The 13,150-nt window shown below is 41.9% G+C and overlaps 1 protein-coding gene across 11 annotated transcripts in view; it reads left to right on the forward strand.

Moving 5' to 3' along the window:
* celf4 (CUGBP, Elav-like family member 4) overlaps positions 1-13,150 on the forward strand; it is an 84,475-nt gene that overhangs the window by 63,485 nt on the left and 7,840 nt on the right. For 5 of the 11 annotated variants that reach the window (XM_046076311.1, XM_046076302.1, XM_046076306.1 and 2 more), the window contains exons 3-9: positions 1,683-1,731; positions 7,757-7,885; positions 8,836-8,915; positions 9,254-9,394; positions 9,684-9,822; positions 11,459-11,611; positions 12,051-12,161. In XM_046076311.1, coding sequence (XP_045932267.1) covers positions 1,683-1,731; positions 7,757-7,885; positions 8,836-8,915; positions 9,254-9,394; positions 9,684-9,822; positions 11,459-11,611; positions 12,051-12,161 — 802 coding nt within the window. The remainder of the gene's footprint in view (positions 1-1,682; positions 1,732-7,756; positions 7,886-8,835; positions 8,916-9,253; positions 9,395-9,683; positions 9,823-11,458; positions 11,612-12,050; positions 12,162-13,150) is intronic. The other 6 variants (XM_046076308.1, XM_046076310.1, XM_046076309.1 and 3 more) reach the window with 3 other exon arrangements.

Consider the following 13,150-nt stretch of genomic DNA (forward strand, 5'->3'; position numbering starts at 1 on the left):
AAACCAGCGGAGGTGAAACACAATTAGGTCAGATTGAGGCCAGGCCATTTGTATGGGTCACGGTAAAAGTGCTCATATGTATGCCGGCTTATAGGTCCCTTGGGAGCACTGGGCTGACCTTGTCCTATACTCTGATCTATGTCCTTATCTCCCCGTGTGTCATCTTTTCCGTCTCTGCTCTGTCCTCCCCCCACTTCCTTTTTCACATTTTGTTTTACTGTTTTCAATTAGTTTCTCTTCTTTCTCACCCTGTTTGGTTTCACCCCTTCTAAAACTTCTCTCTTTCCTATCTAGCACTTTTTTTATTCACATCCTTATTTCTCTCTTTCCCTTTTTTTTTTACTAATTTTTAACTCCCTTTTTTCCATTCCCCACTTTCTTTATCCCCTCTTGTCCTTTTTCCATATCAACAGCCAGCCTGATAAATAATGCAACACAGCACATTAAAAACATTAGTAGGGTTCTCTTGGCTGTCAAAGAGAGGGAGGAGACGAGGGAGAGGAAGGAATGGGTAACTCCATTTTAAAGTGTTATGGAGAATGATGTGATTTAATATTAGCAGCAGAAAAGTGGCAGAAGGGGGTGAAGGTCCGAGCATTAATTGTGTTTGCGTCGTGACATGGTGTCCTTGCGCTAAAATGTTTTGCTTTTGGTGAATCATCTGAAAGCTGCAACATTCATTAAGATGACGACTGTATCAGCAAACTCAAAAGGAAAGATTTTAATGACATTTAGCAAAACACTGATGCTGCATTACACGAAACCTTGACCTTTCCCTCCTCCCCTTTCATCCTCAGCTTCCTCCTCTCCTCTCCTCTCATCTCCTCTCCCTCCTCCCCCTCCTTTCTCCAATTCCTCCTGGCAGCGTGGCGATTGGCATTATTAAAAATTGATTGGCGGCGAGCGTTTAGCAGGGTGGCGAGGCGGAGAGGGAAGGTTTGACAGGCAGGAGTGAAATGAAAGGAGGGCCTCAGCGGACACACTGTGGAAAGGTCTCACTGGGGGACAGACTGTGTGTGTGTGTGTGTGTGTGTGTGTGTGTGTGTGTGTATGTGTGCGTGCTTGTGCGTGCACACAGGCTTGTGTGTGAGGCTAAGAGAAGATTGTGCAAGAACATTTTGAAGTGAGGCTTATAGGAGTTTGAGAACTCATACGTCCTTTGTTTATATTTATGTTTGTGTGTACAGGTTGATTTTCCTGTGTGTGTGTGTGTGTGTGTGTGTGTGTATACATCTACCACATTATAGTCCACACAGACCATATAATGATGGCACACGAGCATCTAGAAGCACCAGCACAGAGGATACACAGTCACAGTAGCTGTGCTGAACCAGAGTTACCCCTCCACCATACTCCCTTCATCCCTCTTTCTTTCGTTCCCTTCATCTCTCTGCTTATCCCCCTTTCCAACCCTTCTCTCTCCTTTTATCTCAGATCAAATAATATTTCCAACCCATATTCCCAACCAGCCATACCCCCAATGGCTATAAGTGCTACAGCTTTGGAGATTTTCAATACACTTTACGTGCAATTTGGCTGAGTGATTCTGAAAAAGTTTTTTTGGGGGGGAAGGGATAGAGCATGTGATATTACATGAGCACATGATGCTTACTGGCTTCTTTGTCTCTTGTTTTCTTTCTTCTTTTTCTATTATCTGTCATCTCTTCCTCTCTCTGTCACAGATGAACAGACCAATCCAGGTGAAGCCAGCAGACAGTGAGAGTCGAGGAGGTACTGTATGCTCGTCCTTCCTTCTTCTTTTCCTCCCCCCTTACTTGCTACCTTCCTTCTTTTGTTCTAGCCTTACAAACATGCTGCCTGTGCGGATCAGCCTCACCATTATCTGTCCCATTAGACGGTGCCCTGTACCTCGACGCAGGCTGACAGCACGGCCTGGCCGGACCCTCCAGTATTCAGAACACATTATGTACACAGTCCTCTTCCTGGCTGGCGCGGCCTCAATGCTCCTTTCTTAGAGTTTCATCATATGCACTGATGTATGTACATGCACAAACATACACAGAAACATGGGCATCTTTGCCAGGCTTGAGGGGAAAACAGGTCACTTCTTTTTGTCAAACACATTTAATAAGGTTGTCTGTAACAAAGTAAATCCTATTTGACTCACGCCACAAGTTTGTTTCAGACAAATTAACTACAGAATCAAATGACAGATCTGTGTGAATGAAAGTGGATGTCCGGTATTGTGTGTGCGCTGTATTGACAGCTAAGACAGCTGAAAGCGCATTTTCTATGTCTAGACATGTAGTGACCTGCTCCTGACATCAATCAATGAACTGTACAAGGGAAGATTGATGCAGTTTGACCGTTTTTGGCTGGAGTCTTTCAAAGTTTGCAGTTGTTAATATAATTGGCACCAGAGTGCTTCTTCAGTCATAAGAAATAGGGAAGGGGGGGGGGGGGGGGGGGGGGAGTAAATAGAGCATGCAAGGAGTTGAAGGTTGATAAGCAGAAAGAAGCATAAGGACTGAGAGAGAGGTGTTAGCCTGTAAAGAAAAAAAATCTTTAAGAAAAGGAAGAGAGATTGTGCAACATCCTCTACTATTTAGTTTGGTGGTGAACTGAGTATGATTGATGGAGCGGGAGGGAACAGAGGCAGGCAGCAACCGTGAGGAAGCAAAGTGAGGGCGATGCAGGACGTCCATACCTCTGTCTGTTATTTGCGTCTATCTTCCTCTGTATGTCCTCAGCCCACTTCTATTCTCATCATGTTTTCTTCCCACTTTCCACTTTTTTCCCCAATATTATTTCTTCTTCTTTTTTCTTTCCTGTCCCTTGGGTGTTTTTCTCAGGCATGAGTGCAAGCCTACATTGTACTGTCAGGCTTTTAAATTTCTAATTGCAGTGGTGGAAGAAGCACTCAGATCCTTTACTTAATGCTGATTTCAATGTTGTAGCTGGTGGAGTTGGGGCTACTTTTAAATATTTTAGATAAAGTTAGGTAGTTCAGTCCAGTGGTCAACCCCCCTTCCTGCGAGTTGCAAAATAAATCGTGAAATGATTGATGGTGTAGGAAAGATGAAAAACAAAGTTCTACTACACAGTTTTTTTAGACCTTTCTCTAATATTTGTGAAGTAATGGCTAATTTGACCTCTTTGGGTATTGAACAGAACAGAATTAAAATGAAACCATTTGAGAAGTTCAGACAAAAAGTCTCTTTGGTGAAACTGCTCATAGACATTTAATATGTGATAAGGAGCCGCAACTAGACCGTGTTTTGTTTCTAAGGGATCAAAATCCAAAAAGGTTGGGAGCCGTTGGTTTAATCTTTTGCAATGCATTGAATAAGCTTATCATATTTTTTTTATATAAAACCTTAATCTGAATACTGATAGTAACTATTTATGTCTAATATACTGACAGATACTGATGCAGAGGAGTATAAAGTATGAAATGTCCCTCTGAAATGTAGTGGTGTAGAAATATAAAAGTATTTCCCCAAAATGGAAATATTCAAGTAAAGTGCCCAAAAATTGTATGTAAAAACAGCACCTGAGCACACTTACTTACTTTACTACATACTTTCCACCACTGTCTAATTGATAATGTTAGGGGGGAAGGAATTCTAACTACTGTAGTGCAGCAAAAAAGAAATAATGAAATTAAATAGTAATACTCTACTTTTATATTACAATACTCCTGCCTACTAAATATTACTGTAGGCTACAGGGAAATCAGGCGGCCATTGTCATATGTTGTCTACGTGTGTGTGTGTGTGTGTGTGTGTGTGTGTGTGTGAGAGAGAGAGAGAGAGAGACAGAGAGAGAGAGGTTTACATCGTTGTTGACACTCCGATGTATATTGACTTGCTTTCTAGCTGAATATGAGTGTGTGTGCATGTGAGTTTAGTCCTTTCCCAAAGAAAGATGTGCGGTTTATTGGTGCCTTCCCTGGGGAACTGTAAGCTTTGTCCAACAACGAGGTGTGTACCATCAATTTGTGTTTGTGTGTGTGCGTGTGTGTGTGTGTGTGAAGGTGGGGGGCCAGACATTTCAAGATTTGTATGTGCATGTGTGTGCATATCTGTGTGTCCTCCACCCCTGATGTGTGCTCCACTCTTGTAAACACTCACCCACCCCCTCAGTGCAAGGCCAGAGCGCAGATTAGTCTTGTTGACTCGGCAAGGACACCCTGTCAGGCACAGGCAGTGGGGAACAGACCCTAAGCACGTTTGCATGCAAACACACACACACACACGCATAACCTCACGTTAATTTGCAGAGAGCATTCAGAGGCAATTGCACCGAGGCTCATTAATTTCCCAACATATACATCCATTTCCGCAAAGCTCAGATTCTGTGTAACGTAAAAACAGACGGCCTTGCACACCGACACATCTGCTACTGTCGTGCACTAACACACTTTCGCCGTCTGCCTCACAATTTCCCTCAAACACTCATTCAGTGACTCAATCATGCTGTCATGCTGAATGATGAACTGATGGGGGACCTCAGTCTGGCTCTATTTTATTAAAACAAATACAAATACATGTAGAATTTGTATCTGATTATATCATCCTGCAATTCTTTTTTTGACCGCATACAAGTTTGTTTGTAGAAAAATGTGAAAAAGACCATTCTGGTTTATGTTATGTGTTGCTTTTGGTCCACAAATGCTCTGCCAATTTTAATGCCAATTTTAACTTCAAGATAGAAGAGGACAGCAGTTGCTCTGTGCAAATGGGCTGGTTGCTATGGTGTGTGTTCATAAATGAGAAATATTTTGACACATTAAATTGGTACTGTGTGACTTGATAATATAAAAAGTTGGCATTTTATTTTGGAAATGGTTTTCAGTGCTTTCCTGTGGTCATGTTGAGAAAAATGCGTGCACAGCTGCCAACAGATGACACCAGACAACAGGTCCCATTGCACCCCACATTCATGTAGTTGTCTGCAGGATTCAACATAAACTTTGACTTGCCTGCATATAACTTGTTATTTCTGTTTGTTTTTTCCCCCACATTTTTAAAAACACTGCCTCATTACTGTGCAACAGGCATCAGCATCCTGTGTGTGATGCATATTTAATTATAATAACAACCAAATGTGTTGTTAAATTCGAATTATGTCCTGAGTGAAGACAGGCACACGCGTCTGTCTTGTCTAATCTGTGCCTGAGTGTAGGTGTTGTTTTTCTCACATAATGTATTCACAACTATGTAAACATGAAATGTGATAGAAGAGAAATGGAAGATGAGATTTACCGTTCCCATAGTCTCACTTGCTGGCCTATAAGGGATTCATTTGCCACAAACAATGTCTTAAGTTTAGCAGAGAGGGTATTTTATTTTTCTCTCACGTTCAGATATACTCCTCTACCATGACATGTTGTGAACTATCGAATCCAGGAAGCCTGAGCTGTGTATATATTTTACACTGGGGAAAAAGCACAAATCATCACAGATATTTTTAGTCCCACGCAGCGGTGCTTCCAGCTTGGCCAGTCGCTGTGGGAATCCAGTAAGGGATCATGTCCTTGCTGCTGCATTAGCAAGTCCTACTAGCTGGTCATGGTAGAAACAGTGTAAACACCACAAGTGTCCGCTGATAAGGTTTGTTGCTGTTGGCTATGCGGCTGGCTATAGCCTTTCCATGCTAAAAGTGGAGTTAGCAGTGACAAGGACAGTAGTGCAAAGGTAACCGTCCACTGTAAACTGAGATACAAAAGGGAAGAATGACCAGTGTGACCTGATTCCATAATTGATCAGAAACAAGTCTTTACTTTCCGTGTACAGAACAGTAAAGATCTGCCTGAAAAAGAGACTTGCTTCACACTGCTTTATTACAGGCAATCAGCTCAGTTGGTATGGAGAAAGATGCTACAGATAAAGGTCTGAAATAATTGGATAACCACAACATTCCCTCACTGCACTCTCATGAAGTGTGGAGTATCATATTAGCCTCTTATCTAAAATATTGAGCGACTCTACAACTGTAAGCCAAACAGGTTTGAAGCTCAGTCTGACTGTAAGTGTAACATTAGCCTGTAACAACATTTTTTGTCACAAAAGTATTAGGCACTTGGTTAAAAACACACTTTTACTGCAGACACAAGTCCAGCAAGCAGTCCCAAATAGGATATGAGCAAGTATTGTGTTCTTACCATCAAAGGTGTTCCCAGTGGACAGAGACTGCACAGAAAAAGTTTTTTTCTCGCCTTGAGTTTCACTCTTCCACTACAAATGTGTAATGGGAGCTCGGGTGGAAAAAATCATTAATAAATGGAAAACCAGATATTCCAAATCTTCTCTGTAACTCAGTCTTATTGTAAGTAAAATATGTACCAAGAAAACGTATGTTATACAGCATATACAGCTCCATTTAAAATACACAATGCGCCAGATTTACTAAAGGTTTGCGTGAGTAAAAACATGTCCAAACTTGATATCACCAGCAAATTAACATGTAAGCTGATCTACTAACAGTGTGCACGGAGAATGATGTCTTTCAAAAGTGCAAGATAGCACCTGTTGTTCATTTACTACTTGAATATGAATATGCAATTGGGGCGTTTATTGTGAAAAGTAATGGGAGGGCAACATGCAAATACATTTATTTACTTCATAAGCCTAAAAGCAATTTCATGTGAGTGCAACAGCATCTGTATTTAATACGTTTGAAAAGAAGGTGCAAACCGCCAAGAGTTGCGCAGAGGAGGCTGCTGTTATCATTGCGAGACACAGGCTTAGAGAAAGGGTTTTTTCCATTCATGTCAATATTTTTGGCATGACTGAGGAACAAATAACGCGCACATTTCGCCTATTCAGGTGTTGGCTGATTTGGAGCCAGTTACAAGAAGGAGTCACGCAATACCCTGCCATGCCCAAATTTCTTGCAACTCTGCATTTCCTCGCGCAGTGTGCGTAGGACATGCATAAGTCATCCAGCCAGAGGGAACGATCACCAACTGTTCACTGCGCGCCAGTCGTAATAGCCACACAACCCATTGTAAGTATCGGATAGGGAATGGGACGTTGGGGCGTACAGGGCTAGGGACAGGAGATCAGATGCTGCATTCTGTCCTCGCGTCTGGGTCATTCCAGCATACTGGGGTTTCCCAAAGCAGTTTTTCATTTAAATACTGCCAAATCCATTGTGTTTGCACCTGTTGTCGTAACTACACAATAATTCTTAGTTAATCACCCATAACAGGCACTACAATTGCACGTCCAATATTTTAGAATACACACGCAATTTAATACTCTTTATTCGGGATGTTAGTAAATCCGGCCCAGTGTGTTACATTGTTCAGCGACCACCATTAAACGTGGCATGAGAGCGGACTGCTTAATTACTGCCACTGGCATTTGTCACTAAAGTTAACGAATTTCAAAATGTGGCTTTATGTAATAACATAACCGTCATGTGTCAGTGACTTGTTATGAACATTGATTGTTATTCAATTTGTTATTGATGTTTTCCAAATGGAGCTGAGAACCATGAACCCCTTGTTGAGAATCAGCATACTAAACGAGAATTTGTGGTTAAGCAAATAACTTCAAGCCAGTAGCTTCATTCACATCCAACTGAGATCTAAAGATGTGCTTGTAACATGAACAAATGGGTAGATAACATATGTCATCTTGGATAATGTATACTGTCGGTGACGCCGTTGCATGGAACTAAGGATGAGCAAAAGCGCTTCTATTTCAGTGAACATGGCGTGTCTTTATGTAGATTATCAAAAGGCTTCTGTGATCCTCTGATTGTGACCTTTTCCTTTTCCTTTTAGAAGACAGAAAGCTCTTTGTGGGCATGCTCAACAAGCAACAGTCAGAAGATGATGTGCGGCGCCTCTTCGAGTCCTTCGGCAGCATCGAGGAATGCACTATCCTCAGAGGTCCCGACGGAAACAGCAAAGGTGAGTTTGTTGCTGTTTATGACTTTGAGCCAGCAGACTTCTTCACAGGCTACTGCACAGAAATGATTTGGCCTTTCAAAGTTGGTGACTTTGCAAAGTTCCCCTTAAACACTCCATGTTGAGTGATGTCAAGGCTATTTCCCAGTCATCAGAGGAGTGGTTACATAAGAATGCTGTCGATTTAGTCAATTCTAACAGTAGATGCCAATTGAAAGCTTTGCCCACAGGGATGAGAGATATAAACCGCTAACTCTTTACAGATGAACCCCATTAACCTCATGAGTCAACCTACATGGCTCTGATAAGGAAAAAAAAAAAAGTCAACCTCCTTATTAACCAGCAGGCTTCATGTCATGCCAGAAAAATGTCCTTTCGAAATGTTGTGCTACACAAGTTCACTGCATGAAGTTCATCAGTGGGCTTAGCAGCCAATCAATGAGGCCCGATGATAACTAAGCCTGATGATTACAGTGGGCTTGATCATTCTGATTCCTCCGTGAAGCTCCATTAACAAGGCCTCATCAGCCAGCTTACTCGGCTAAGTGGGCTTTAGCTCAATAATTACTGGGAACTTGATCATTCAAATTCATCAACGGGGCTTGTCAATAGTAAGCGACACCAGAATGCTGTGGCATTTTAAGGCCCATCAGAGGATCCCAAAGTTGTTAATGGTGTCAGAGTGGCATGTTTAGCCCGCTTATTGAGTGTCGATCAACACTGATGCAACCCTCTTCAGCAAAGAGGGCTTTGTTTATTAAATGTTTGTTGCTGTAATGCTGTAGGAAACTTATCCCGAGTGGAAAAAAAACAGGAAATGTTTTACTATTTGTCTTGTTACTGGGAAAGTTTCGCTGTGATACCGTACGATATACTTTACAGCTCTTTTCTTCTCACTGTCTTTATTCCCTTTACTCATTTTGTCCCTCTCCTCTCTCTCTCTCTCTCTTTAGGCTGTGCATTTGTAAAATACTCCTCTCATGCTGAAGCTCAGTCAGCCATCAGTGCACTACACGGCAGCCAGACAATGCCTGTGAGTACAATGTAACTGTGTGTGTGTGTGTGTGTGTGTGTGTGTGTGCGAGCATGTAGATTTATGTGAGAGAGGTGAGTCACATAGCGCTTAATTACCTTCTTAAAGTTAAGTTAAGTTATACTTTATTAATTCCAATAAGGAAATGTATCCTTTGCATGTGACCCATCCTAACTATTTCAAGGCAATGGGCACCAACTACAGCTCTGAGGTCATTGCCTTGGCAGGAGAGGACGTGTGCGAGCAGATACAAGCTTATGTCATGTGTCTGTCAGTACCAGCTAACATGTACTGCCTGCCGTGTGTGTGTGTGGGTGGGTGGATGGGTGGGTGCACAGGGGGCCTCATCCAGTCTGGTGGTAAAGTTCGCCGACACGGATAAGGAGCGCACCATACGCCGCATGCAGCAGATGGCTGGTCAGATGGGCATCTTCAACCCTATGGCCCTGCAGTTTGGAGCCTACGGAGCCTACGCACAGGCAAGACACCCCGCAAAACGGCTTTTTATCCACAGTTATTTATTCAGTGAACCACAGAGATTAGCCCACATATGCATCTGAAATAGCAAAGGAAAAAAAAAAAGTTGAAATCCCTCCAATTAGGAAAACTTTATTTCCCTTGGAGATCATGTAAAATGTCTTTGTTAATGTTGGTTTGGAAATAATAACAACTTTTCATAAGGTTCAATACCTGTTTTCTATTTAGTGGTCTTTGTTTTCGGCTTCGAACATCGACCTTCTTTATAATCCCCTCTCCTCCACTGTGCAGGTGCAGCAGCAGGCAGCGTTGATGGCATCTGTAGGCCAGGGAGGCTACCTCAGTCCAATGGCGGCCTTTGCTGCTGCCCAGATGCAGCACATGGCCACCATCAATGGCCTCCCAGGAGCACCGCTAACCCCAACATCAGGTAACAGTGGTGAAAGACCAAAGGTTAAAGGACCACACTGGATTTTTAAGTATTTCTGTCCAGCGTGGAAATGGCATTACAGTAGATTATCAACCAATCAATGGCAAAGGAAGGGGAAATTTGGGAAATCTCAAATCAATTGAAACACAACACTTATAACCTAATCCCAAACTACACTGTAGGACAAGCTAACATTACTGTAAGGTAGCTGCATTTAACAAAGTCAGCAAACAGCCTTACTTTTATCCCAAATGTTTCCTTTGATGGTGTGAAATCCAAACTGCTTCCTCTCATTACTTCCCAAATGGGTTGATGTCATGGTCCATTCAGCCCAGCTCGCCAGTTTTCTCCATTTGTTTTAACAAAGAGAACAACAGCCTAGTCTACAGTGCCCCCCAGTGGGATACAAGGCATGGCCCGTTGCCCTTACACACCGAGAATTAGAATTTGAGATCATTACAAATCAAATATAAGATTTTCTTCCATGTTCAAATAGTAGTTTGAATTTCAAATAAAACAGACAGTCCGATGAACTACAAAGGGCCAAAGCTGTTTATCGGATCTATCGTAATTTTACAAATGTCACAAAATAATGTTCTGTACATGTCCATCCGACTTTTGGTGATTTTTCCCACCCACTTGATATATATGGCATGAAAATTAGATAGAGAAAAATCAAATCTAAAAATATTTATATTTTTGAAAATAGGTTACTGTAGCAATGCAGTGGGAAAACACACTGACAAGGAACAAAGTGGATTAAAATCTATACGTAAATGTTTCCAGTTGCATTTAAAGGGTGAAAATGAACATAATGCATTGTGGCATAACCATAGATTGTATAAAAGAAGTGGATGTAGTCACCGTGATATCACCTACTGGTTTGAGGACAACCACTTTGAAGCCTCTAGTTTGGCATTTAAATTAAATTAAATTAAATGTACACAGTGCAGTGGATACGATTCACCTCTATCCTGATTGACAGGTCCCCATGGAGGCGACTTGTCAATAGCCACGTTCTGAAGCATTCCGTACTTTGTGGTCTATTTTCCTCTAAATGGGACAATAATTTACAAAATGAACATCATGCTGTGTTAAAGAAGACTTGAAACTAGCGATTGAGACCATCATTGGGAAAGTGTTTACTGAGGTTATAATTCAAGTGATAAATAGCCTCACTTTGTCATAGACTCCAATGCAATCTGACTTCTTTTTGCAACCAGGGGTCGCCTCCTGCTGGCCATTAAAATGAATGCAGGTTTGTTTAAGGCACATCTGCATTGGCTTCAATTTTTTGACCCGGAGATTGCCCCTTGGGCATAAAATGCAATCATCTGAGACAAATACATAATTGGTACCCATAACATATCATCGACACAGTATTCACTATTCCTATACAATATGTCTAAGATTTGGATCTAATGGCTGTTGTTTTCACAGTAAGGGCCATACTGAGACAAGAAATCAGCCCTGACATTTAGTGTCTTCACTGGCCCACTGGACCGGCAACTCTGACATTTCCAAGAGTTACTAGGTGGCCAGTCAAAGTAAAACCTCTCCATAATGTCTTAGAAAAAAATACAGTTGGATGCTTACTGTTTCTCTCTGTCTTTGCCTGTCTGCCCTGTGGCTGCAGGTGGCAGTACCCCTCCAGGCATCAGCGCCCCCACAGTGACCAGCATCCCTTCCCCCATTAGTGTAAATGGTTTTACTGGCATGCCGCCCCCCCAGGCAAATGGGCAGCCTCCTGCAGAGGCTGTCTTCACCAACGGGATACACCATTATCCTGGTAAGTCTGATCAATTCAGGGGCACATATGCAAACACACAAAATAACTCTCAGAGATCCAGAAAAATATAAAAAAGAATGCAGTGCACATTATGAATACACTGTTTGTTTTATTTAACCATGACTTCCCTAAAAACTTAAAGCCTTATAGACACCCTCCGCAGTAAACACATTCATTGTAATGGGGAACGTGTGCATGCTGCTGGCTTAAAGGCGTGAATAGCCTTGAAGCATATTCAGGGGGACCGAGGCCAGACGAACGTAGCCGACAGACAGTCAGCATGTAGAGGAGATGAGTGTTTGGCAAAGGTGCTTATGGGCTGCTGGAGCCGAAGTATTCGCTTGTTTCATGAGCCGTGGCTAGTACCTCATTGGATTTTGTCTGTGAAGAGGTGGAAGAAAAATCTGTCTTTTGTTTTTTTACACTCTTGTCTCTCCAGTGTTGCAGGAGGTGGTTTTTAGGGAGGACTCGGAGAAAAACGGCTTGGGCGTGGCTCCGCGGAGTTGTTTTGGGGTTCAGGGTGGCTGCTTCCTCTCCTCTCTCTCTGAAGGTAGCGATTCCCACCCCCCTCCTCCTAATCCCCCCAGCCCCTTGTCCTATGGGCTCAAATAAAGAGTCAATAAGATTTTTTATCCCCCTTTGTAAACCTGTAAAAAAAACTGCATGAAATATGTGAATGTTTAGTAAAGATTTGTAGTTGGAGAAAAAAAAATGAGAAAACTGAGCAGAAAACTGTCACAATAACTTCAGTGTCCCAGACATGTATAGCCGGAAGCAGGGCTGAAATTCGTACTCATAACAGTTCATGTGTAATTTCAGTGTCACACATGTGTGGGAACTTTGAGTACTGATTTTCACACAGTTTGAATCAGCACTCAGATGTTCACAGAAGGAGTTCTTTTGTCTTAGAATCTTTATGTTCCCTCGCTGTTGTTGCATAATTTGTCCACAAAGTTTATCTAGACATTCACAAACATAAAATTTTTGATGCAACAGTTTTTTTCACAGGTTTACTAAGGATGACATGCAACCACAGCCTTTAAAATGATTTCTGAAGATGATTTTACACACTTAAAATATATTGACCTTTATCTGAGCCCATACTTCTCTCCTTGTGGCTGTCAGATCCGTTTTTCAGTGTTGCTGTTAGTCCACGGTGTGTTCAGTATTTCTGGTGTTGTAGTAGTATCTAGTATCGGTGTGTGTGTGTGTGTGTGTTTTTTCAGTGGTGTAATTAATGTGCATGTACTATGTGTACACATGGGTAGTTATAAAGTGTGGCATAGCGTCTCTGGTAGTTACAAGTGTGTGTAGAATGGGGGACTTTTTTCACATTTAATTTTTCAATAATTAACTAACTCCTACATGTGAAGTGACAGCAACAGGTGCATCCAGTGTTGTGAGTGTGTATCGTAATTGTCCTGTTTTACATGTCTAACTACAGTAGACTGAATGTATTTCTTCTTGATAACATATGTTTATGATAGGTAGTTTATGACTATAAGTTGATCACTTTTCCTTTCCCGTGGTGACAGTGTT

Source organism: Micropterus dolomieu, linkage group LG18 (assembly GCF_021292245.1).
Source record: "Micropterus dolomieu isolate WLL.071019.BEF.003 ecotype Adirondacks linkage group LG18, ASM2129224v1, whole genome shotgun sequence".
NCBI lineage: Eukaryota > Metazoa > Chordata > Actinopteri > Centrarchiformes > Centrarchidae > Micropterus > Micropterus dolomieu.